This window comes from Piliocolobus tephrosceles, chromosome 18, assembly GCF_002776525.5.
Source record: "Piliocolobus tephrosceles isolate RC106 chromosome 18, ASM277652v3, whole genome shotgun sequence".
NCBI lineage: Eukaryota > Metazoa > Chordata > Mammalia > Primates > Cercopithecidae > Piliocolobus > Piliocolobus tephrosceles.
In genome coordinates this window covers 31337482-31359615 of record NC_045451.1, presented here as the reverse complement: position 1 = coordinate 31359615, position 22134 = coordinate 31337482, and the positions used below count along the sequence as shown (strand labels likewise).

At 38.3% G+C, this 22134-nt stretch overlaps 1 protein-coding gene across 2 annotated transcripts in view; it reads left to right on the top strand.

Annotated features, from left to right (window-relative positions):
• ME2 (malic enzyme 2) overlaps nt 1-22134 on the top strand; it is a 72304-nt gene that overhangs the window by 23157 nt on the left and 27013 nt on the right. For both annotated transcript variants that reach the window (XM_023207531.1, XM_023207530.2), the window contains 8 exons: nt 7592-7725; nt 12303-12452; nt 15970-16045; nt 17150-17311; nt 17916-18019; nt 20278-20387; nt 20501-20598; nt 21066-21179. In XM_023207531.1, the coding sequence (XP_023063299.1) occupies nt 7595-7725; nt 12303-12452; nt 15970-16045; nt 17150-17311; nt 17916-18019; nt 20278-20387; nt 20501-20598; nt 21066-21179 (945 nt within the window). In that variant the 5' untranslated portion in view covers nt 7592-7594. The remainder of the gene's footprint in view (nt 1-7591; nt 7726-12302; nt 12453-15969; nt 16046-17149; nt 17312-17915; nt 18020-20277; nt 20388-20500; nt 20599-21065; nt 21180-22134) is intronic.

Here is a 22134-nt window from a genome sequence, read left to right as displayed (position 1 = left end):
AAAAAAAAAAAAAAAAAAAAAAAAGGAAATACCCCTATTCAGACCTTTTTTCCCAATGTACTGATTTATATGTTTTCTTATCATTTTTTGTGTTTTTCTGAAGCCCATTTCATCTTACAAAGTCTTAAAAATTGAGTGATGCAGTTTTTTTTTTAAATAAGAATAGGAGAAAGAAGGAAAAAAGTAAGAATAATTTTAAATTACATTAAAAAGTTTTCAGTTGATGAGTGATATGATTTGGCTCTGCATCACCACCCATATCTCATCTTGAATTTTAATAATTCCCATGTGTCAAAGGTAGGACCAGGTGGAGGTAATTGAATCATGAGGGTGGTTTCCCACATGCTGTTCTTACAAGATCTGATGGTTTTATAAGGGACTTCCCCCTTCGTTCAGCACTCATTCTGTCTCCTGCCGCCCTGGGAAGAGGGGCCTTTTACCATAATTGAAAGTTTCCTGAGGTCTCCCCAGCCATGTGGAACTGTGAGTCAATTAAATCTCTTTTCTTACAAATTATCCAGTCTCGGTATTTCGTCATAGCAGCATGAGAGTGGGCTAATATAATGAGTTTATTTCAAATTTATGTATTAAGACGTAATTCCTATACCAAAACAACATAAGCAATAGAATATGCGATGTGAGTAATTGTGGATTTGTGATGAACAGAGCTTTCCACTTAGTTATAATTTGCCCTTTAAAAAAGTGCAAGTTCATCTCAGTTAACACATTTTCAGAAATCTAAACATGCATTTGAATGCTGGTGAGGCACTGGCTATGTAGTGCCTATCCGTATTGAGGTTAAGGGAATGCATTTTATCTCCTGCATATAAATGTATATAAATGGATTCTATCTCCTGAATCATTTGCCTTCTTACATGTCTCAGTACAAACCCAAATCAGTATTAAAGAGTCTGAAAAGTTGTTTTAGTCTTAGATTATTTCTATTACACTCATGATATGTCTTATATTAGATTGTAAAAGGCTTAAAGATATAGATAAAATGTGCTTTAAAGTATGAAATGAGTACCAGTAAATAAATATTTGGTTGAATCATAGAGATGATAAAATATATAATAAATGAATTGGCTATTCATCTTTAGTGTGGATTTAAAGCCTTTAGAGGGAGGTAAAAGTGATACTTTCTTTTACACTTTAATAATGCTTCCATAGAGTAGAGTTCTCAAAGAAGAAATCTGGGGAGGATTCAGGCTGAAGTTTATTATGATTACAACTGTAAAAGTGTACAATTGTTTGATTACAAGAAGAGCCAACTCTAAACTATGTACGTAGCCTCCTACCCTCAATTTTTTTTTCACTTTTGTTCTTCCTACCTCTGTGTTGGCTGCCTTAGCAAGAGAGACGCCAGCATTTTTATTGATGACCCAATGATTTAAAGGTATAGGAGTCCTGAAATTTTTTTAAAAAACACCTGAACACTATTGATAGAAGCTAGTAATTCTCAAATCACTCCTTCTGTCTGCATTTTTTCTTTTTCCAGTTCCTCCCATAATAGTACTGAGCATCTCTTTTAAACCAAGTATTCTCTTCAAGATGTAAGATTGTAAAGAGATTTTACTACAGATTTTTAATTGATTTCAGCCAAATTAAAATATCCTAATGGACTCTATTTAGAATAATGAACCATAGATTGCCAGAACTAAAAGAGCTAAGTACATAGTAAGTACCTATGCAAACCATTAACTTAATTCAAGAAGGAGTGCTGAAGAAGAGAATCAATAACTTCTTTATTTTGTAGATTCCATCCCTGAGATTTAAGGACGTGGTCAAGCTTTGTATCTGGAACTCTGGTTTTCTGGTTATTAATTCTCTGAGGGTTTTGTTCATTTATTTGTTTTTATTTTAACTTTTCCTGGCTAGTTCTTTAATAAATTTAGAATTTTCTTCTGGTTCTTATTTATACAAATAATATGACTAATAAAAGATTTTAAAAACTGTCATCTATTTTTATTTGGCCATGATTCTCTTAAAAGTATACTTACTTTTTTTTTTTTTTTTTTTTGAGACGGAGTCTCGCTGTGTCACCCAGGCTGGAGTGCAGTAGTGGCGTGATCTCGGCTCACTGCAAGCTCCGCCTCCCGGGTTCACGCCATTCTCCCGCCTCAGCCTCCGAGTAGCTGGGACTACAGGCACCCGCCACCACGCCCGGCTAGTTTTTCGTACTTTTAGTAGAGACGGGGTTTCACCATGTTAGCCAGGATGGTCTTGATCTCCTGACCTCGTGATCCACCCGCCTCGGCCTCCCAAAGTGCTGGGATTACAGGCTTGAGCCACCGCACCCGGCCAAAAGTATACTTACTTTTAAGATTATAGCATGTACTTATATATGCAGTTTTACCACTGAGAAAAGTATATTATAAATATATCTCTAAAATGTTTCATAAGCCGTATAATAAATACATGGGTGCATAATAGTGTAATAGTCATTGGATTTGGAATTCCAGTGGCTGATGAGACTCCCAGCTTTACACCCTTACTGGCTCCCTAGCATGTTTACCTGAATATGCAAGTGTCTGTTTAAGAGATTTGTGTCAGTATTGACTCCTGTGGAGAAACAGCATGTGCCTAAAGGAAAAGAGTTCAGGATCTTTCAGGAAGTACACCTCTGCTGTGTAAATTGGGAGGGAGGGAATTGCTGTTGCATAGATGAGAAAAAGGGAGACTTGGGAGAAGTGGCAAAGGGAGATGGAGAAAGTAGGAGAAGACTAGGTGAGAGGATGATCATTTCTGCTTAATATTAAACTAATAAATAAATTGATATGTTTCTTTATTTTCTTTTTCTTTCTTTCTTTTTTTTTTTGAAGCAGAATCTTGCTCTGTCACCCAGGCTGGAGTGCAGTGGCGCAATCTCGGCTCACTGCAAGCTTTGCCTCCCGGATTCATACCATTCTTCTGTCTCAGCCTCCCCAGCAGCTGGGACTACAGGCGCACGCCGCCACGCCCGGCTAATTTTTTGTATTTTTAGTGGAGACGGGGTTTCACCATGTTAACCAGGATAGTCTTAATCTCCTGACCTCGTGAATTGCCCACCTCGGCCTCCCACAGTGCTGGGATTACAGGCGTGAGCCACCGCACCTGGCCGATATGTTATGTTTTAATGCAAAGTATCTTCTAATTTCCCTTGTGATTTCATCTTTAGCCAGTTGATTATTTAAGAGTGTATTGTTTATTCAAATATTTGTGAATTCCTCAAATTTCCTCATATTATTGGTTTCTTATCTCCTTGCATTGTAGTCCGAGATCACACATTGAATGACTTAAATTATTTTACATTTTCTGAAACTTGCTTTATGGTCTAACACGTGATCTGTCCTGGGGTGTTCTGTGAGCACCTGAGAAGAATATGTATTCTACAGTTGTTGAGTGTTCTGTGCATCTGTCAGGACTCGTTAGTTGATGCTGTTGTTCAAGTCTGCTGTTTTCTTATTTTGTCTAGTGTCTCCTCCATTATTGAAAGTGGGTATTAAAGTCTCCATCTTGTTGAATTGCCTTTCTTTCTTCAATTCTGTTAGCTTTGCTTCATGTATTCTGGACCTCTGTTGTTAGATATGTCTATATTTATAATAGTTATATCTTCATAATAGATTCACCCTTTTATCATTGTAAAATGTTCTCTGTAGTAGCAGCATTCATTTCAAAGTCTGTTTTGTCTGTTGTTAGTATAGCCACTGTAGCTCTCTTTTGGTTACAATTTGTGTGGTATATCTTTTTCCATCCTTTTACTTTCTGCTTAATTGTGTCCCTTGCAGAAAGCATATAATTGGATTATGTTTTGTTTTTTCTGGTTTTTTGTTTTTTTGAGACAGAGTCTCGCTCTGTCACCCAGGCTGGAGTGCAGTGGTGCAATCTCGGCTCACTGCAACCTCCACCTCCTGGGTTCAAGCTATTCTCCTGCCTCAGCCTCCCAAGTAGCTGGGCCTACAGATACCCGCCACTAGACCTGGCTTTTTTTTATATATATTTTTAATAGAGACAGGGTTTTACCACATTGGCCAGGCTGGTCTCAGAACTCCTGAGCTTGTGATCCGCCTGCCTCGGCCTCCCACAGTGCTGGGATTACAGGCATGAGCCACCGTGCCCGGCCTAATTTTGTATTTTTAGTAGAGACAAAGTTTCTCCATGTTAGTCAGGCTGATCTCAAACTCCTGACCTCAGGTGATCCGCCTGCCTCAGCCTCAAAGTGCTGGGATTATAGACTTGAGCCACCGCTCCTGGCCGACGTTATTTTCTTTAGAGAAGTATGGTAATGCATTTAGACTATGCTCCATCTGCAAACTTGTTTTTGTCTTTGTCTAGGTGTAGATCTCTGAGTTTATCATACTTGGAGTTGTTGAGCTTATTGGATGTGTGGATTAATGTTTCTCATATTTGAGAAGTTTTGGGGCATTATCTCTTGAAATATTCTTCTGCTTCTTTCTCTTCTCTCCTCAGACTTCATTATGTATATGTTGGCATACTTGATGGTATCTCACAGGTCTCAGAGATTCTGTTCATATTTCTTTTTTTTGAGACGGAGTCTCCCTCTGTCACCAGGCTGGAGTGCAGTGGCACGATCTCAGCTCACTGCAACCTCCGCCTCCCAGGTTCAAGCAATTCTCCTGCCTCAGCCTCCTGAGTAGCTGGGACTGCAGGCGCACGCCACCACGCCTAGCTAATTTTTGGATTTTTTTTTTAGTAGAGATGGGGTTTTATCATGTTGGCCAGGATGGTCTTGATCTTTTGACCTCGTGAACCACTCACCTAAGCCTCCCAAAGTGCTGGGATTAGAGGCATGAACCACCACGCCTGGCAATTCATATTTCTGTATTCTTTTTTCTTTCTGTCTTAGACTAGATAATCTTGGGCAACCTATTTTTAAGTTTGCTGGTTCTTTCTCCCACTTGCTCAAATCTATTGTTGAACCTCTCAGGTAAATTTTTTATTTTCATTTATTGTACTGTTGATGAAAAGATTAAAAGTTTGTAAAACATTTGAAGAGATTTATTCTGAGCCACATAATGAGTGACCATGGCCTGTGACACAGCCCTCGGGAGATCCTGAGAATATGTGCTCCAGGTTGTGGGGGCACAGCTTGGTTTTGTATATTTTAAGGAGACAGGAGACATCAAATACATTTAAGATACACATTGGTTCAGTCCAGAAAGGTGGGATAACTCGAAGCGGGGGCTTCCAGGTTATAGGTAGATTTAAGTTTTTTCTTATTGGCAGTTGGTTGAAAGAGTTATTATCAATAGAAATAAATGTCTGGATTATGATAGGAGGTTTTGGAGACCAAAGCTTCGTCATGCAGATGAAGCCTCCAGGTAGCAGGCTTCAGAGAATAGATTGTAAGTGTTTCTTATCAGGCTTAAGGTCCGTGTTGATGTTAATGCTGGAGGAGTACAGTGAGGCATGTCTGACCCCCCACTTGCCATCATAACCTAAACCAGTTTTTTCACGTTAAATGTTAGAGTGCCCTGGCCAAGGAGGAAGTCCATTCAGGTGGTTGGGGGACCTTAGAATTTTATTTTTGGTTTGCAGTACTTTCATCCCCAGAATTTCCATTTAATTTCTTTGTTGATAGTCTCAATTTGGTGGAACATTATTCTCATACTTTCCTTTAGTTCTTTAGACACAGACATCTTTTAGGTCTTTGAATGTATTCAAATGTATGAATTTAAAGTCTTTATCTAGTAAGTACAATGTTTAGGCTTCCTCAAGGACAGTTTAATGATTTTTGTTGAAAACTGGACATTTTAAATAAGGTAGCAGCTCAGGAAATCAAATACTCCTCCCAGGGTTTGTTGTATTGCTGCTTCTTTTGCTTGTTTAGTGATATTTCTGAACTAATTCTTTTCTTTTTTTGAGACGGAGTATCGCTCTTTTGTGTAGGCTGGAGTACAGTGGCATAATCTTGGCTCACTGCAACCTCCACCTCCCAGGTTCAAGTGATTCTCCTGCCTCAACCCCCCAACTAGCTGGGACCACAGGCACGTGCCACCATGCCCGGCTTGTATTTTTAGTAGAGACGGGGTTTCACCATGTTGGCCAGGTTGGTCTCGAACTCCTGACCTCAGATGATCTGCCCTCCTTGGCCTCCCAAAGTGCTGGGATTACAGGCGTGAACCACTGTGCCCGGCCTCCAAACTAATTCTTTGTAAAGTCTGTATTCTTGTACATGCCCACTGAAGTCTCTGATTGGTTAGTTTTGTGGTCAGCTGATAATTAGACAAAGACTTAAATGCTTGGAACTAGTAAATTTCCCATTTTTTGCGAAGCGGCTCTGTGTTGCGGCATACCTCCAGCACTGAGCCAGGCAGTTTGCAACTACCCAAAAGCCTTCACTTCCTGCTTGCACAGAGCCTCAAGGTTAGCCAGAGTTGTGAGCTAGGATCTTTTTCAGGTCTTTCCTGGATGTGTCCATAGCTCATTTATGTAACCTTCTAGAGTCCCAGTGATACCTCATGGCTTTTCAAAGCTCCAATCCCATGGTCATCTCATTCTTTAGCTTTTCCTTGTCAGCTTTTTGGTTACCCTGTTGTTTTCCTCAACTGTTTTCCACTGTCTTGGGCAGCTGCTATGCTAAATTATTGCCTCTGATTGTTTCCAACAAGCACTTCTGGGGAAATGGCTTTTCACGCTGGGTGAGCAGCAAGTTAGGTCAAATGAAGACAGCCTTGCAAGTGGGGTCTTCTAGGGAACCACCTGACAGGTCAAATAATGACATTTTCCTGGAATGGGGTTTTAGAAGAATCTCTAGCGCCTTCTCCCTGCTCCAGTGGCTTCCAGGCTGCTGATTTTCACAGTAATTGTGAGGTGTTAGTTTTCAATTTAAAACTGGCACAAAACTTGCTGCTTACTGAAATCCAGCTATTTTTCCTGAATAACTGCTCCCTGATTGCTACATTCCTTTGGTAGATTTCTAGAATGTCGAAGAAGTTGTTTCTGGTTATTTGTCCAGTGTTCTTGTTGCTTTTATGGAGGAAAAGATTTTCCAAAGGCCTTGCTCCAGCATTTTCACTGACATTGTTTTGATATGAAGAATTTAACCCATAGTCAAATACCAGAAATTGAAAAAGATTTTCTTATGATATAGATTAATGTTTTCTAAAGCATCATTTCTTCTATCCCCTTTTTTATGGTATTTCATGGTATGAATATACTATAGGATGCTTAACTCTTTCATAGTTAATGGGCTTTTTGTTAGCTTCTAATAGCCAAGAGAACTAGAAACAACGTTACAACTAAATTTTTGTATATGCCTCTGTATGCCATTAAGAATGTTTTTCTAGAATGGCTACCTGGAAGTCAGATTGCTTGATGAATAATATGTGCATTAAAAAAATTTAAGAATACTTTAAAACTGTCTTCCAAAGGCCTAAACTGGTTTATATTTCCAGCAGTGGTTTGTGAGAATATCTCTCTTCCACACCCTGACCAATACTGGACATCAGTCTTACAAAGTTTTGAAAGCCTGGGCAAAAATAATATGTCATTGATTTTTCAAATTTGCATTTAAATTATATTTTGAAGAACAATGTCATTGCTACCCCAGTAAGTAATAATTTTTAATCCTTTTATTTCTCCTCTTTAGGGAATGGCATTTACTTTACAAGAACGACAAATGCTTGGTCTTCAAGGACTTCTACCTCCCAAAATAGAGACACAAGATATTCAAGCCTTACGATTCCATAGAAACTTAAAGAAAATGACTAGCCCTTTGGAAAAGTAAGAGTTTGTTAGATGTTTCATTTTTTTATTGGTATTCTGATTAGAAAACTTGTGAGCATTATGGTTATTGTGACATGAGAAATACACAATCTCATATAAGTTTGTGTTTTGTCAGTTAACTACTTTTATAATGACTGTGTTTCTTTTACTTCAGTAATACTTCACAAGTATTCACTATTGTAAAACTTAACAAATTAGTTTTTATGCTTACAGTCAGAGCAATTCAGATTTCAATGGAATATTAGAAGCAAAGGATACCATCTAATTTGCAATCATTTTATTCAACAACTTTTATTGATCACCTACTTTGTATTGACACTGTACCAGCCACTGAGGCTATAAAGTGGGTAATAGATAAGGTGACCATATGCTATATCACCTAATCCAGGATACTTTGGAGAATAAAAAAGAGCTATCCCTGGCAAACTTTTTTTTTCTTTTTTTTTGAGACGGAGTCTCGCTCTGTTGCCCAGGCTGGAGTGCAGTGGCGTGATCTCAGCTTACTGCAGTCTCTGCCTCCTGTGTTCAAGCAGTTCTCCTGCCTCAGCCTCCTGAGTAGTTGGGATTACAGGCACCCATCACCATGCCTGGCTCATTTTTGTATTTTTAGTAGAGGTGGAGTTTCACCATGTTGGCCAGGCTGGTGTCGAACTCCTGACCTCAGGTGATCCGCCCGCCTCGGCCTCCCAAAGTGCTAGGATTACAGGCGTGAGCCACCGCGCCTGGCCTTTTTCTTTTTCTTTCTTTCTTTTTTTTTTTTTTGATACAGGGTCTCACTCTGTTGCCCAGGCTGGAGTATAGTGGCACAATTTTGGCTCACTGTAACCTCCACCTCCCAGGCTCAAGCAATTCGCCCACCTCAGCCTCCCAAGTAGCTGGGATTATAGGAGTGCGCCACCATACCTGGCTAATTTTTGTAGTTTTTAGTAGAGATGGGGTTTCACCATGTTGCCCAGGCTGGTCTCGAACTCCTGGACTCGAGCCGTCTACTCACCTTGGCCTCCCAAAGTGCTGGGGTTACAGGCTTGAGCCACTGCACCAGGCAGCAAACTTAATATATATGACCAACCCAGTAACTCACAGCCCTGTCTTCTAAAAGGTCATCAACAGATAGTTATGCTATGATTGTTATTGGTCTCTAGACCACAATGTATAGTACAATGAGAAAAAGGTACATGCAGATATATTCTGAGAGCCTGCAGAGGGCACCTAGCTCAACTTGGGGGAATCAGATAAAAGCTTCCTGAAGGGAATGATGCCTAAGCTGAATTGTAAATAGTATGTTACAGGTAGCAGGCAAAGTATTCTGGGTAGAGGGATAGGTCTACATGGAGAACTAAGCGTATCAATTGAGTTTGTTAAGTATAGGAGATTACTGGTGACTGGTCAGAGTGGTTTCTTTGATGTGATGGAGCAAAAGAGATACTGTGATAGACTGAAAAATGAATGGAAGGGGAGGAAATGTAAACTACCCTCTCAAGAAGTTCAGATAAGGAGGGAAGGAAGACATTAAACAATAAGTAAAGCAAGACTTGGGATTAAGTATGTTTCAAGCTGGGAGAAAGTTTAATGTTTCATCATAGTTATGAGGAATGAGCCCAGGAGAAAAGATAATTGATAGAGCAAAGTCTCAGGGAAAGGAAGAAGGCATAGGGTCAAATGCAGAGATAGAGTGGCTGGCCTTGAGCAGAAACAAAGAACAGCTCATTCTCCAAAGCTGGAGGAAAGAGAAATACAGATATTAGTAAGGATAAGTATGGAGATGATTGAGCAGAAGTAATGAACTCTCAGTTTAGCTGATGACCTTGATTTCCTTTATGACATAGAGTATGAAAGTCATCACTCAAATGTAGAAGGGCCAAGGTTGAGTAGAGTTGGTGAGGAGAGTGATAAATGCTTGGAAGAGCCACGTAGCTATAAGGTAAAGCTGAAAAAAGCTAGGCTTGGTGGCTCATGCCTGTAATTCCAGCACTTTGGGAGGTCAAGGTGGGAGGATCACTTGAGCCCAGGAGTTCCAGACCAGCCTGGGCAACAGAGTGGGACCCTGTTTCTACAAAATTAAAAAAAAAAAAAAATTAACCAGGCATGCTGTTACACACCTGTAGTTCCAGCAACTCAGAAGACTGAGGCAGGAGGATAACTTAAGCCCAGGAGGTCAAGGCTGCAGTGAGCCATGATTGCTGCACCACTGCACTCCAGCCTGGGTAATAGAGTGAGATCCTGTCTCAAAAAAAAAAAAAAAAAAAGAAAAGAAAAAGGCCGAACAAGAGCAGGTTAAAGGGATAAGAGCAGACCCTGATGGCCTAGTGGCAAGATCTTGTTTATATTGGTGCCATTCTGCACAGCAATGTTATTTTTCCACAGAAAAGATGAAATGTAACATTGATACAGGCTTGGAGTTTGCTGGGCTGGCAAAGGTTACATAAATTCATTCAGTTAATATTCAGAACTGCTATGTGCCTGGCACTGTTCTAAGTTTTGGAACTCCAAAAATGAAAACACTCAGCCCTTCTCTTCAGAGAGTTCACTGTCTCTGGTGGAAAGGCAGACACTGTGGAAGAGGAGTACAGTGAAAAGTCACGTGGGGATTCCTAAACAGGAATGACAGGGAGATACTTGCTCAGAGTGAGAGATTTGATCCTGGGATTCAGAGGAGGAAACAAAGAGGATCCCCAAGAGAGCCCATAGAATTGGGAGAAAATGAAGCAGTCAGAGCTAGAGATCCCTCTGAAGGATGACGAAGTGAGGGCACCATATGGTTACCCAAAGTGGTAGAGGATTGTGATCCGAGAGTGGATAAGGGCATTCACCATTGCTGAGCTATAACGATCCTAGGTGAGTGCTGCCCATCACTGAGGTACACAGAAGAGTGACTAAAGTGAAATAAAGAAGATGGTAACATTGAGGAGATCCATGACTTGCACAGCTTCCCTTTATCACATGCCTCGTAGGTCATCTGTTCTTTCCTTAACATTACTTCCATCTCACAAAGCCATCCATTCCATTTTAGCAGCCCAGTTTGTTTACTTCCCTATACTGCAAAGAAATCTTCTTCCCTTTAACTTCTATCTATTGATACCATTTCTTCCGCTATTAGCTATGTAGAAAATATAATTGAAGGGATCACTTCTCCCCATTTATTCACCAAATATTTGCACACCAGTTATATGCCACATATTGCTATTAATAGTTCCTGGAACTATAGAAGTATATGAGGTGATTGTTTCTAACTTACAGTATTGTCTAGACTGGAGGAAGCCAGAAAGTCAAGAAGTGGAGTGAGAGTTACAGAGGGAAGTAGGGTATCATGGGACCTGAAAACAGGGAAGTCTAAAACGCGTATGTATACATGATAGGGGAGGGGAGTAGACAGAAAAGGGCCCCCAGAGAACACACCACCTGAGCTGCATTTGGAGTGCACGTGTATAGGACTATGCCTGGAGAGAGAGTGTAAGCAAAGGGTGCATCAAACGCAGCAAGTCCAGGTTGAGTTGTGATGCGTTTGAGGAGCTAAGTAAGTCAGCATGAAGAAGATGAGGCTGAAAAGTAGGCAGAGGTCTTATTAACTATTTTAGGAGCTTGAACCTTATTTTACGACAATTTATTTGGAAGCGAAATGATCACAGTTAGGTTTTTAAGAGAAGAATCAATTGGAGCATAGCAGGAAAATTGTATTTATAAAGACTAGTAAGAAGGCTTTTGAGGTAACCCAGCTGAGAAATGATGGTAGCTTGTCCTGTGCGAGGGTGGAGGGAGCAAATGGATGTATTTGAAAGCTGTTTAGCAGGTAGACTCTGTAGGACTTGGTGACTTATAGGATTGGTGTTGGGGAGGGTAGGAGAGGAAGAAATCAAGAATGGAATCTGGGTTTCGCATTTGGTCACATGATAGCAGAAGAAACAAGGTCGGGGAAAGATAAGTCTACTTTAGACATATTTAACTCAAGATGATTACTGACTTTCAAGCTTTCAAGCCAATAGTTCCCTGTTCTCTAAATTTAAAAAGAAGTTATTTATATATTTATTGACATCAATTGACAATTGCCTTTTTTGTGCTGCTTCTGCACTCTGTGTAGACCTTATAATGCTTCTAACCCTCCTGGGTTATAAACTCCTTGAAAACAGGGTTCACTTCTTATATCCCTGGAAAATAGTGCCAGGCATACAGTGTTAAGCAAATGTTTGAATTAATGCCACTTTATTTTGCTTCCTTGTTTATATGTCAGTCTCCTTGAAGGAGATTCTTTAAGGGTAGGGACCTCATAGTGATCTTTGCATTTCCAGTGCCTTCTACAGAGCCTGACCCACAGTAAGGATTCAGTAAACATTGTTTCTATTGTTATTTCATCATCATCATCATCATCATCATCATCTACCATTTAAGTACCCTTGTATTTTTGTTAATTTTTAGGCCTGGGTGTTAAATAGTGATAATCCAAGGTTTTGGGTTTTTTTAGAATGTGATGTGAGTGGGGCTCAATTTCAATTTTAGACATTTAGGTTTAACTTTCATAAGCCAAGACTTTTAATGTAATGCAGGCTGACTTAGACATTATTTACTGTGCTTAATTTCAGATATATCTACATAATGGGAATACAAGAAAGAAATGAGAAATTGTTTTATAGAATACTGCAAGATGACATTGAGAGTTTAATGCCAATTGTATATACACCAACGGTTGGTCTTGCCTGCTCCCAGTATGGACACATCTTTAGAAGACCTAAGTAAGGCTTATTTAAAAAAGAAAACTTGTAAATGATTATTGAATAAGGAAAATATCATTCCATAACAGCTGTTACATTTCTATTTTATATATCTTAGCCGAATCACATTTCCTACCTCACAAAAATGTAATTTTTATTAAAAGTGATTAACAAAAACCCAACATATTCATAACTTTTATCTTTGTAAAAATAGCATCATTCATTTCTAACCTTCTTTAAATTATTGTGATTGTTAGAGGAATTACATACTTTTGGAACCTGCCCCCCCACCAAAAAAAGTCTTACTTCTGGTGGGAGATAATCCAGAATTATTAAAATTTTTGTCAATAAAGCCAAATTAAGAGATTTTTTTCTCTCTTTTTTTGATCGGTTTTAATTTCTGTTTGTTTTTTGTTTTTGAGAGAGTCTTACTTGGTCACCCAGGCTGGAGTGGAGTGCAGCGGTATCATCTTGGCTCACTGCAACCTCTGCCTCTCAGGTTCAAGTGATTCTTCTGCCTCAGCTTCCCTAGTAGGTGGAATTACAGGTGCACACCACCATGCCTGCTAGTTTTTGGATTTTTAGTAGAGATGGGATTTCACCATGTTGGCTGGGCTGGTCTTGAACTCCTGACCTCAGGTGATCAGCCTGCTTCAGCCTCCCAAAGTGCTGGGATTTACAGGCATGAGCCACTGCAGCCTGTTCTCCTTTTTTTAATGAATTTTCATTTCAAATAGTTGTAGCACCTACAAACATTGGAAATGGGAAGAGTACTGAAACGGCAAGAACTGACCCTATTCCTTGAATGAGTCGCATGATCCCCATGAAAGTGTTTCCTCGTGTAAAATGGGAATAGCAGGACCTATCAAAGAGCTATTAGAGAAACCAATGTGACAGTTCTTTGGAAAATTTTAAGCTATATATATATATATGTATACACACACACACACACACACGCTGTTTTTACTTAATCTGAGTTTTCTTGTCTTATTCCTCTAATCTATTATTACTTTTCTCAATCCTTATAATATTTTCCCCGTGCTCAATTAACACATTCTTCCACGTGTAGAAATTCAAACAATGTATGACAGCTTTTATATTCAGTCTCCTGTCATCTAGTCTAGTGACTTTCAAACTTTAATGTGTGTGAGAAATACCTGTGGGACTTACTCAAAATGTTGATCTCTGCCAACTTTCCTCTTCTCCCCATCCCCAAGATTTCTGATGAAAAAGAAAAAAGGTCTGGAGGTCCGGATTTTAGTGAGCACCCTCAGTGATTGTGTTGCAGGTATTCCCTGGAAGACACTGAGAAGCAGACTGTTCTAACCTATATGCTGCCAACAGTTACTGTAACTAAAACATTTCTGTGATATAACCAAGCTGTTCAGCTATTTTATAGTTTCTTATTAGAATGATTAAAAGATAGGGAGAAACTTGGAAATACTGATGCCTGAGCCCCACCCCCAGAGATTCAGATTCGGTTAGTCTAGACTTAGGAGTTTCACAAAAGAGCCTGGTGTGATTCTGATGTATACGCAGAGTTGAGAACTGACTTGAAACGTGAAGAGCATGGCTTATGTGTGAGGGCAAATACTGTTTATTATTTATGCAATGTATTGTGCTATGGGTTTTTGTTGTTGTTGTTGGTTTTGTTTTTGTAGATGGTCATTAAATCTTGGTTGGTTGATTGATCTAAACTGTAAGCCAATTAAATCAGAATCTTTGGAGGTGGGACCCTGGCATTTAACAGTTTACCAGATGATTCCATTATATAGCCATGATTGAGATATTGCTGAACTAAATTGATTTGAACTGTAATGATAGTGCCAAATTTAAGATATCAATGAGAAAGTTAAACATAAGATCAGTTTGACAGCAGTGAGGATCTGCTGGCCCTCATGTCTGCCTGAACTGTGTTCTAGAACCTGTGTTTCTTCTTTTTTTCCTCCTCCTCTCCCTTCCTTCTTTGCTTTCTCTTTTGAAATCTGGATTGATTATCTGAAGTAGGTAACAACATACTGTGTTTAAAGTGACTTTTTGTTAGCCATTCTACAATTTATACAGATTTCAAAACATGTTTTACATAATATAGTTGACCCTTGAACAACACAGGTGTGAGGGTCCATTTTCACTCAGGTTTTCTTGTCCTTCTGCCACCCCTGAGACAGCAAGACCAACCCCTCCTCTTCCTTCTCTTTTTGATTTTGTTAATAACATTTTCTTTTTTCTAGATTACTTTATTATAAGAATACAGTATATAATCCATATGACATACAAAATAGTGTTAGTCGGCTGGGCATGGTGACTCATTCCTTTAATCCTAGCACTTTGGGGAGCTGAGGTGGGTGGATCACTTGAGGTCAGGAGTTCGAGACCAGCCTGGCCAACCTGGTGAAACCCTGTCTCTACTAAAAATACAAAAACGTAGTGACTGTGTAAAATCCCAGCTACTCTGGAGGCTAAGGCAGGAGAATTGCTTGAACCCTTGGTGGGGGGCAGAGGTTGCAATGAGCCGAGATCATGCCACTTCACTCCAGCCTGGGTGAAAGAGCAAAACTCCAAGTCAAAAAAAAAAAAAAAAATTCTGGCCGGGCGTGGTGGCTCAAGCCTGTAATCCCAGCACTTTGGGAGGCCGAGACGGGCGGATCACGAGGTCAGGAGATCGAGAGCATCCTGGCTAACACGGTGAAACCCCGTCTCTACTAAAAATACAAAAAATTAGCTGGGCGAGGTGGCCGGCGCCTGTGGTCCCAGCTACTCGGGAGGCTGAGGCAGGAGAATGGCGTGAACCTGGGAGGCGGAGGTTGCAGTGAGCTGAGATCCAGCCACTGCACTCCAGCCTGGGCGACAGAGCAAGACTCCATCTCAAAAAAAAAAAAAAAAAATTCTTAGTCAACCTATGTGTTACTGGTTAGGCTTCTGGCCAGTGGTAGGCCATTAGTAGTTAAGGTTTTGGAAAATCATACGTAAATTTTTGACTTTATTTTCTAACACCCACATTGTTCAAGGGTCAACTGTATATCCAATTTTTGTCAAAAAAATGTTAAATAAGTAAAAGTAACTTTTCACTTTTTCCTGATGCTTCAGGTATCTTATCTTTTGTGTGAATTTATTGTAATTTTCTTCTTTCCCTTCCTGCTCCTTCAAATTTCAAATTTTCAGTTTCAGTAAGTTTTAACAGTAGTTTAGTTGACCTTGTAATGCTCTCCTGCATTGGTGGCTTGCTTCAGATTTTTTATGTTTTTTTTCCTGTTGGTATATTGAGTTTATTTGAACATGAGATGTGGATGCATTTCCTCTTGGGTAAAACGATTGTATCATTTAACAATAATCTTTGTTGCATCTGCTGTGAACATTGTAATTATAGTTTGAAGTACTTGAAAATGTTTGAAAATAAACCAATGTGACTTAGGTAAATCTGCTTGGAAATTATACCATGTCTTGATATTTTATTAAAATATCAAAATATTTCAATTATGAACAAAAACTTAGAAACAAAGCTGTTGTGAAATGCAAAGGTGTTTTTGTTCTGTTGCAGGGGATTATTTATTTCAATCTCAGACAGAGGTCATGTTAGATCAATTGTGGATAACTGGCCAGAAAATCATGTTAAGGTACTATTAGTACAACCCTCCTTTTCACAATGTTTTCTCTTTTCTTGTAAATTACCTCTAAATCTCCAAGAACAGTTTTTCATTGTTGCTCTGATTTATTTTGCACTTATATACATGCAGATTTAGTGCTTTGCAGCTGAGGCGATGATAGTAGTAGTAGTTATAAAATGGGCTACCAGTATAGAGTTTGACTCTGAGAAAGAAATTGGAGCTAGAATACAAGGTGAGCCCTCTTGGTATCGGCACCACTGGTGTTTCCTGCCCTCTCAATATCCTTTCCTATTTCACTAATATTATTCTAGGTAAAGAAAATACTTTAAAATGCCATAAAAACTTTTGTTTATAACGGTGTTAGAGAAGTTTGGTTATGCCTTTTTTTCTTTTAAATCTAAGATTTAGAACCTTAGCAAATATAAAAATGTTAAATATAGCAAATATAAGCCCTGGCCTATTTAGTTATCTTTCATAAAGTGAAATGTAATAACTTATTTCAAGATCTTTGCGTAGGCTTTTGTAAATTTTATTATAGGCAACAATCTTACCTGCCCTTATACTCCTTTCCAAAATAAACAGTGATGAATGATCATTGGTTTGAATAATCTAGCAAACATTTGGTCAAATAATTAAACTCACAGTATCATCTTAAGACCTTCCTTATAAATAGATATTTTTTTTTGTTCTAGACCTTTTTCTTTTTCATAGTTGCTAAGGTTTTTCTTGTTTGGCCTAGGTTATTGTGTTGGAGTACCATGCTGTTTATTTCTAAACTCATTTTTCTCTTATGGTAATCTCTCCATCAGAATCTTGTTCATCTCTGCCATATTTAATCTTTCTGAAGATATTTAAGTTGGTCCTCTAGTCAGAAGAATTCTATTCCTAAACTGAAGTCAGAGGGAAATCAAAACCAGTTAATGTCTCATAATAGTCAGAAATCCTAGAATTTTAAGTATGCGTGGTTGGTTTATATTGGAAATTAGCCAAGAAACAATTTTATTTTTAAGAGCAAAGAGTAAATATGTATGAAGTGACTCTATCTTTTTAAAAATGCTTTTCTTTAGCGCTCCATTTTTGACAACTTTTAATTTGCATTTTTTTGTGATTAAGGCTGTTGTAGTGACTGATGGAGAGAGAATTCTGGGTCTTGGAGATCTGGGTGTCTATGGAATGGGAATTCCAGTAGGAAAACTTTGTTTGTATACAGCTTGTGCAGGAATACGGCCTGATAGATGCCTGCCAGTGTGTATTGATGTGGGAACTGATAATATCGTGAGTAACATCATTTTCCCCCTTTATCTTCCTCCTGTATTTTTAAAAATTTGTATAGTATCCCTCTTTCGAAAATGATAATTTAAGAAGGGAAAGTTTTATGATTAAATGTTAGTTTTTTTCTTAAACTCCACTTTTAATATGTATATAAATAATAGTAAATTAAGTCTATTAAAAGTTTCTTGGGCTGGGCATGGTGGCTCCTGCCTGTAATCCCAGCACTTTGGAAGGCCGAGGCGGGCAGATCACTGGAGGTCAGGAGTTTGAGACCAGCCCGGCCAACATGGTGAAACCCTATCTCTACTAATACAAAAAAATTAGCTGGACGTGGTGGCACAAGCCTGTAATCCCAGCTACTTGGGAGGCTGAGGCAAGAGAATCGCTTGAGCCCAAAAGACAGAGGTTTCAGTGAGCCAGGATCATACCATTGCACTCCAGCCTGGGTGACAAGAGTGAGACTGTCTCAAAAAAGAAAAACTAAAGTTTCTGGAAGGGCAATACATTTAAAAAATTGTATTAGTAATTTTTATTTTGCAATTTTTATTGTATATGTTTAAACTAATTATATAATATAAATTATTTTATTTTTACATTTGTTTTGTAGGCACTCTTAAAAGACCCATTTTACATGGGCTTGTACCAGAAACGAGATCGCACACAACAGTATGATGACCTGATTGATGAGTTTATGAAAGCTATCACTGACAGGTATTTTTTAAAAGTCTGAGTATATGAAAGCACCTTTAATGGGGGGGGGGGGGGGGTAAAAACCAAAGTTTTGTTTTGTTTTCCTTTATTTCTTGTGAAGATAAGCAGGAGGCAATTAAATTTTTGAGAACTTCGTTCTGCTGGCTGTCTCTGCCTGATTAGATGTGGTGATTTGAGGTGGTACCCATGGTCTGCCTTGCTTTCTTGAATTACCTGACATTTTGAGGGAAGTCTGCCCTCACTGCTCCTATCAAACCCTTACTGCTCAGTACCTTTTTCAGCCTTGACCTTCAGGCTCACGCCCATCATTCCACTGAAGCTGTTGTGCAGCTTTCATATTTTAAGTTCTCTGACCATTTGGTCCTCCCACCTCTCTACCTCTTTGCAACATCGACTAAGGTTTTCCCACTTCTATGTCCTTGAAACTCTCTCTTCTCTTGATTGCTAAACAACTTCCTCCTAACTTGGTCTTCCTCCCACCTGTCTCTCTTTCTCTCTCTCTTTTTTTTTTTTTTTTTTTTGTCATCTTCACAGCTTCTTGCTGTCTTACTAAATGTGGATAACCACCTAGTCCTCTTCTCTTTCAGCCATGTCAACTATGACCTTTATGCATGTTACTACTAAACCCATAAAAACCCATCTGTAGTCCCACTGCTCTTCTGAGGCCTGCATTTCTAATAATCAGAATATTCCATCTGGATATTCTGTTGTGCGTGCATATTCATATCCCACACTGAACTCCTTTCCTTTCCAAACAACCTATCTTCTGTATTCCCACCTTCTATTATTGGCAGTAACATTCATCCTATTGCCAAAACTTTGATCTTGGTGTTATCTTTGACCCTTCTGCTTTCTCCATCAGTCTCCCACGCAGTCAGATATTCCTCAAATTCAGTGGGTACTACCACTTAAATGTCTCTTGTTTTCCATTGCCACAATCTTGCTCTCTCCTTATCTCTCTTCTAAAGTTTTCTAATTCTTCTTCTAGTTTCTTTCCTCTCCAGTTCATCTCCACCTTAATACCAGATTAATTGTTTTGAAACATGTACTTCATTATGTCATTCTTTTGCTTGAAATCTCTCATTGGTTTCCTATTGCCATAGGATAAAGTCAAACTCTTTACCTTAATGATCTAACCCTGGCCTACCTTTAAAATTGCTGGCATGTAGAAGGTATTTAAAAATTAATTCCTTTTCAGAGTCGAAGTCAACAAGTCTAAAACTGAACTTTACATCTTCCCAGAAATTGTCATCTCTCCTTCTTCCTCTCACTTTCCTACCTTGGACAACCAAATAGTATCTTCTTAGTTACCCCAGTTACCTTGACATTGTAACTGCTTCTTCCTCATTTCCCAGTTGATCCTTATCAATTTCTATTCCTCCTAATAGCTCATAGTTACTCCTTTTGCTTCCTGCATCTTCTGTTTCAGATCTCTTATCTTCGTATCACAGTAGCCTCCTAGTTGCTTCTGCCACTCACATCTCTCCCCACACCAATATGTACTACGTATCACTGGCAGGTTTATCCTTCCTAAAGGGAGTCATATGTGAATTTTTTCCTTTCTCGGCAGCCTTCACTGTTTCTACATGGGATGCAGAAGTTCCTCTTCTCTAATTTAGCATTAGAGATTCTCCCTTATTTGGTCCCAACCTGCATTAACCAACTTCTCCCTTATCTCTTAATGTAAACCATGAAATGTATAGCCAGACTGTTGAAAATTCAGGGTCACCCTAATAATAGCCTGCTTTTCTTTCTACCTCTTTACTTTTTGTTCTTTCAGGGCCCACCTCCTTTTCAAGCCTTCCCTTACTACTTTAGCTCACCTAAACGATTGACATCTTCTTTTTCTGAATGTCAGTGAACTCAAATAGCAATTATTTTTCGTTACTTATTTAATATATACTTTCTTGTGTTGCTGTTTAACTATTAATGTAATGAAAATATGCATATCAAATATATATTTTTTGAGGTTCAGAGTCAAAGGAAGTGTTTCCTGGACACTTGAAAATAGTTTACATAGATTGATATCTCATGAGTTTATCATGGTGCCACATTCTTTTTAAACACCTCATACTTTTTTTATTGAATAATTTCTACATTTTGGATCTAGTCTTTCACAGGCTCTGAAATTTTTCAGATGGCCTTAATTGAACTAACATAATACATTATTTTTGAATGCTATCATAGGGAATATTAGGTAGAAAGCTGTTTAATAGTATTATTTTCATCACAACTATTGTGGGTTTTGCTGTTTTTAGATATGGCCGGAACACACTCATTCAGTTCGAAGACTTTGGAAATCATAATGCGTTCAGGTTTTTGAGAAAGTACCGAGAAAAATATTGTACTTTCAATGATGATATTCAAGGTAAAGCAAAAAAAAAAAAAAAAAAAAAAAAACTTTAGGGTTTGGATTCCTACTTTTTAAACATTTTTAATGTGCCCATTTTTTATTTGTAAAACTCTTTGTTTTTCTTATAGGGACAGCTGCAGTAGCTCTAGCAGGTCTTCTTGCAGCACAAAAAGTTATTAGTAAACCAATCTCTGAACACAAAATCTTATTCCTTGGAGCAGGAGAGGTAAGTTGTGTAGGCTTTTTAAAACTTAAGCCCATCCTCTCTTCTAGAATTGGAAAATGGGCAGAATATTGATATTTATAAAAGAACATAATGACCCTGTAATTTTTTTGAGGTAGAGGGTATGAAATCAAGACTTCTTCTGTAAAACAGGTAATTTAAAATATGTTTAGAGAGAATATCACAAAGAATTTTTGTTTGATTTGTAAGGGAAAAATAAACCAAATAGTTCTTATTATAGCATATAATTTTGCTATTTAGAAGGCTATTGGGGGATGTATGTTTTGACTAGTACACAGTTTGGTACTTTTTGTAATGTTGGTTTTCATCAAATATGTTGTGATTCTTTAGCATGTAGCATATATATAACTATATATGAAGATTAGATAGCATATAATCTTCATATATAAAGTAATTCAAGCATTGCATCATACTCTAGTATATATTGAAATTTATGTTTTGTTGAACAGGCTGCTCTTGGAATTGCAAATCTTATAGTTATGTCTATGGTAGAAAATGGCCTGTCAGAACAAGAGGCACAAAAGAAAATCTGGATGTTTGACAAGTATGGTTTATTAGTTAAGGTAAGGTATTTAAAATTTGGAGAAGCAAAAGAGTGCATTATATTTTTAGTTGGATTTTAAAAATATTATTCCTTAAAATCTTGTTTCTCATTGGAGTCTCCAAATTATACCAGTTGGGACCTTCTGTTCTCTTTTTAACAAATGTCCCCAGTCTTATTGTCTTTTACAAAGACTTCTGCTTCATATTTAATTAATCTGTATGTTGGCATCAGACTTATTGTTTCTTGCTTTGTTCTCTTGCTCTTAAGAGATCAAATGGCCATTGTACAAGTATGATTGTGTTTGACACTCCTAAAACTAGGTTTTTAATAGGAACTGATAATTTCCTAATTAAATTACAGTATTGCAGAATTTTTGATATTTGAGCAGAATTTTCTTTTTTTTCCCTTAATATTTTGGGCGGGGGAGAAGGGGAATGAAGTCTCTCTCTGTCACCCAGGCTGGAGTGCAGTGGTGCGATCTCACCTCACTGCAACCTCCGCCTCCTGGGTTCAAGTGATTCTCCTTCCTGAGCCTCCTGAGGCCACTGTGCCTGGCCATGAGCAGAAATTCTTAACCCTTTGGAGATGATAATCCCCTGAAGCAATTTAATAAAAATCTATGGACCCTTTCCCCAGGAAAAAAGCATGTGCTCCTGAAACCAATTTATGGATAATAAAGAGCTTATCTCCCAGATTAACTTAGTACCTTTGGGCCTGACTACCTTTGTTGGCATTGATTACCATTTTCACTAGCTTAAGAATGTCATATATCTTCTACTGTGCAACACATTGAAATATAAGTAAACTGTTTCATTGTTAAACCAATCGAGTACACAATGCTGTTAAATTTTTGTATGTACACATTAAAATATAATGGTATAGCTGTTGCTTGGCATTTATGTCTGTGGAGCAAGCTATCTAAATGTACTTTACTCCAGTTCTAAAATCTTTTCTTCTTAATTAGAACTAGCATT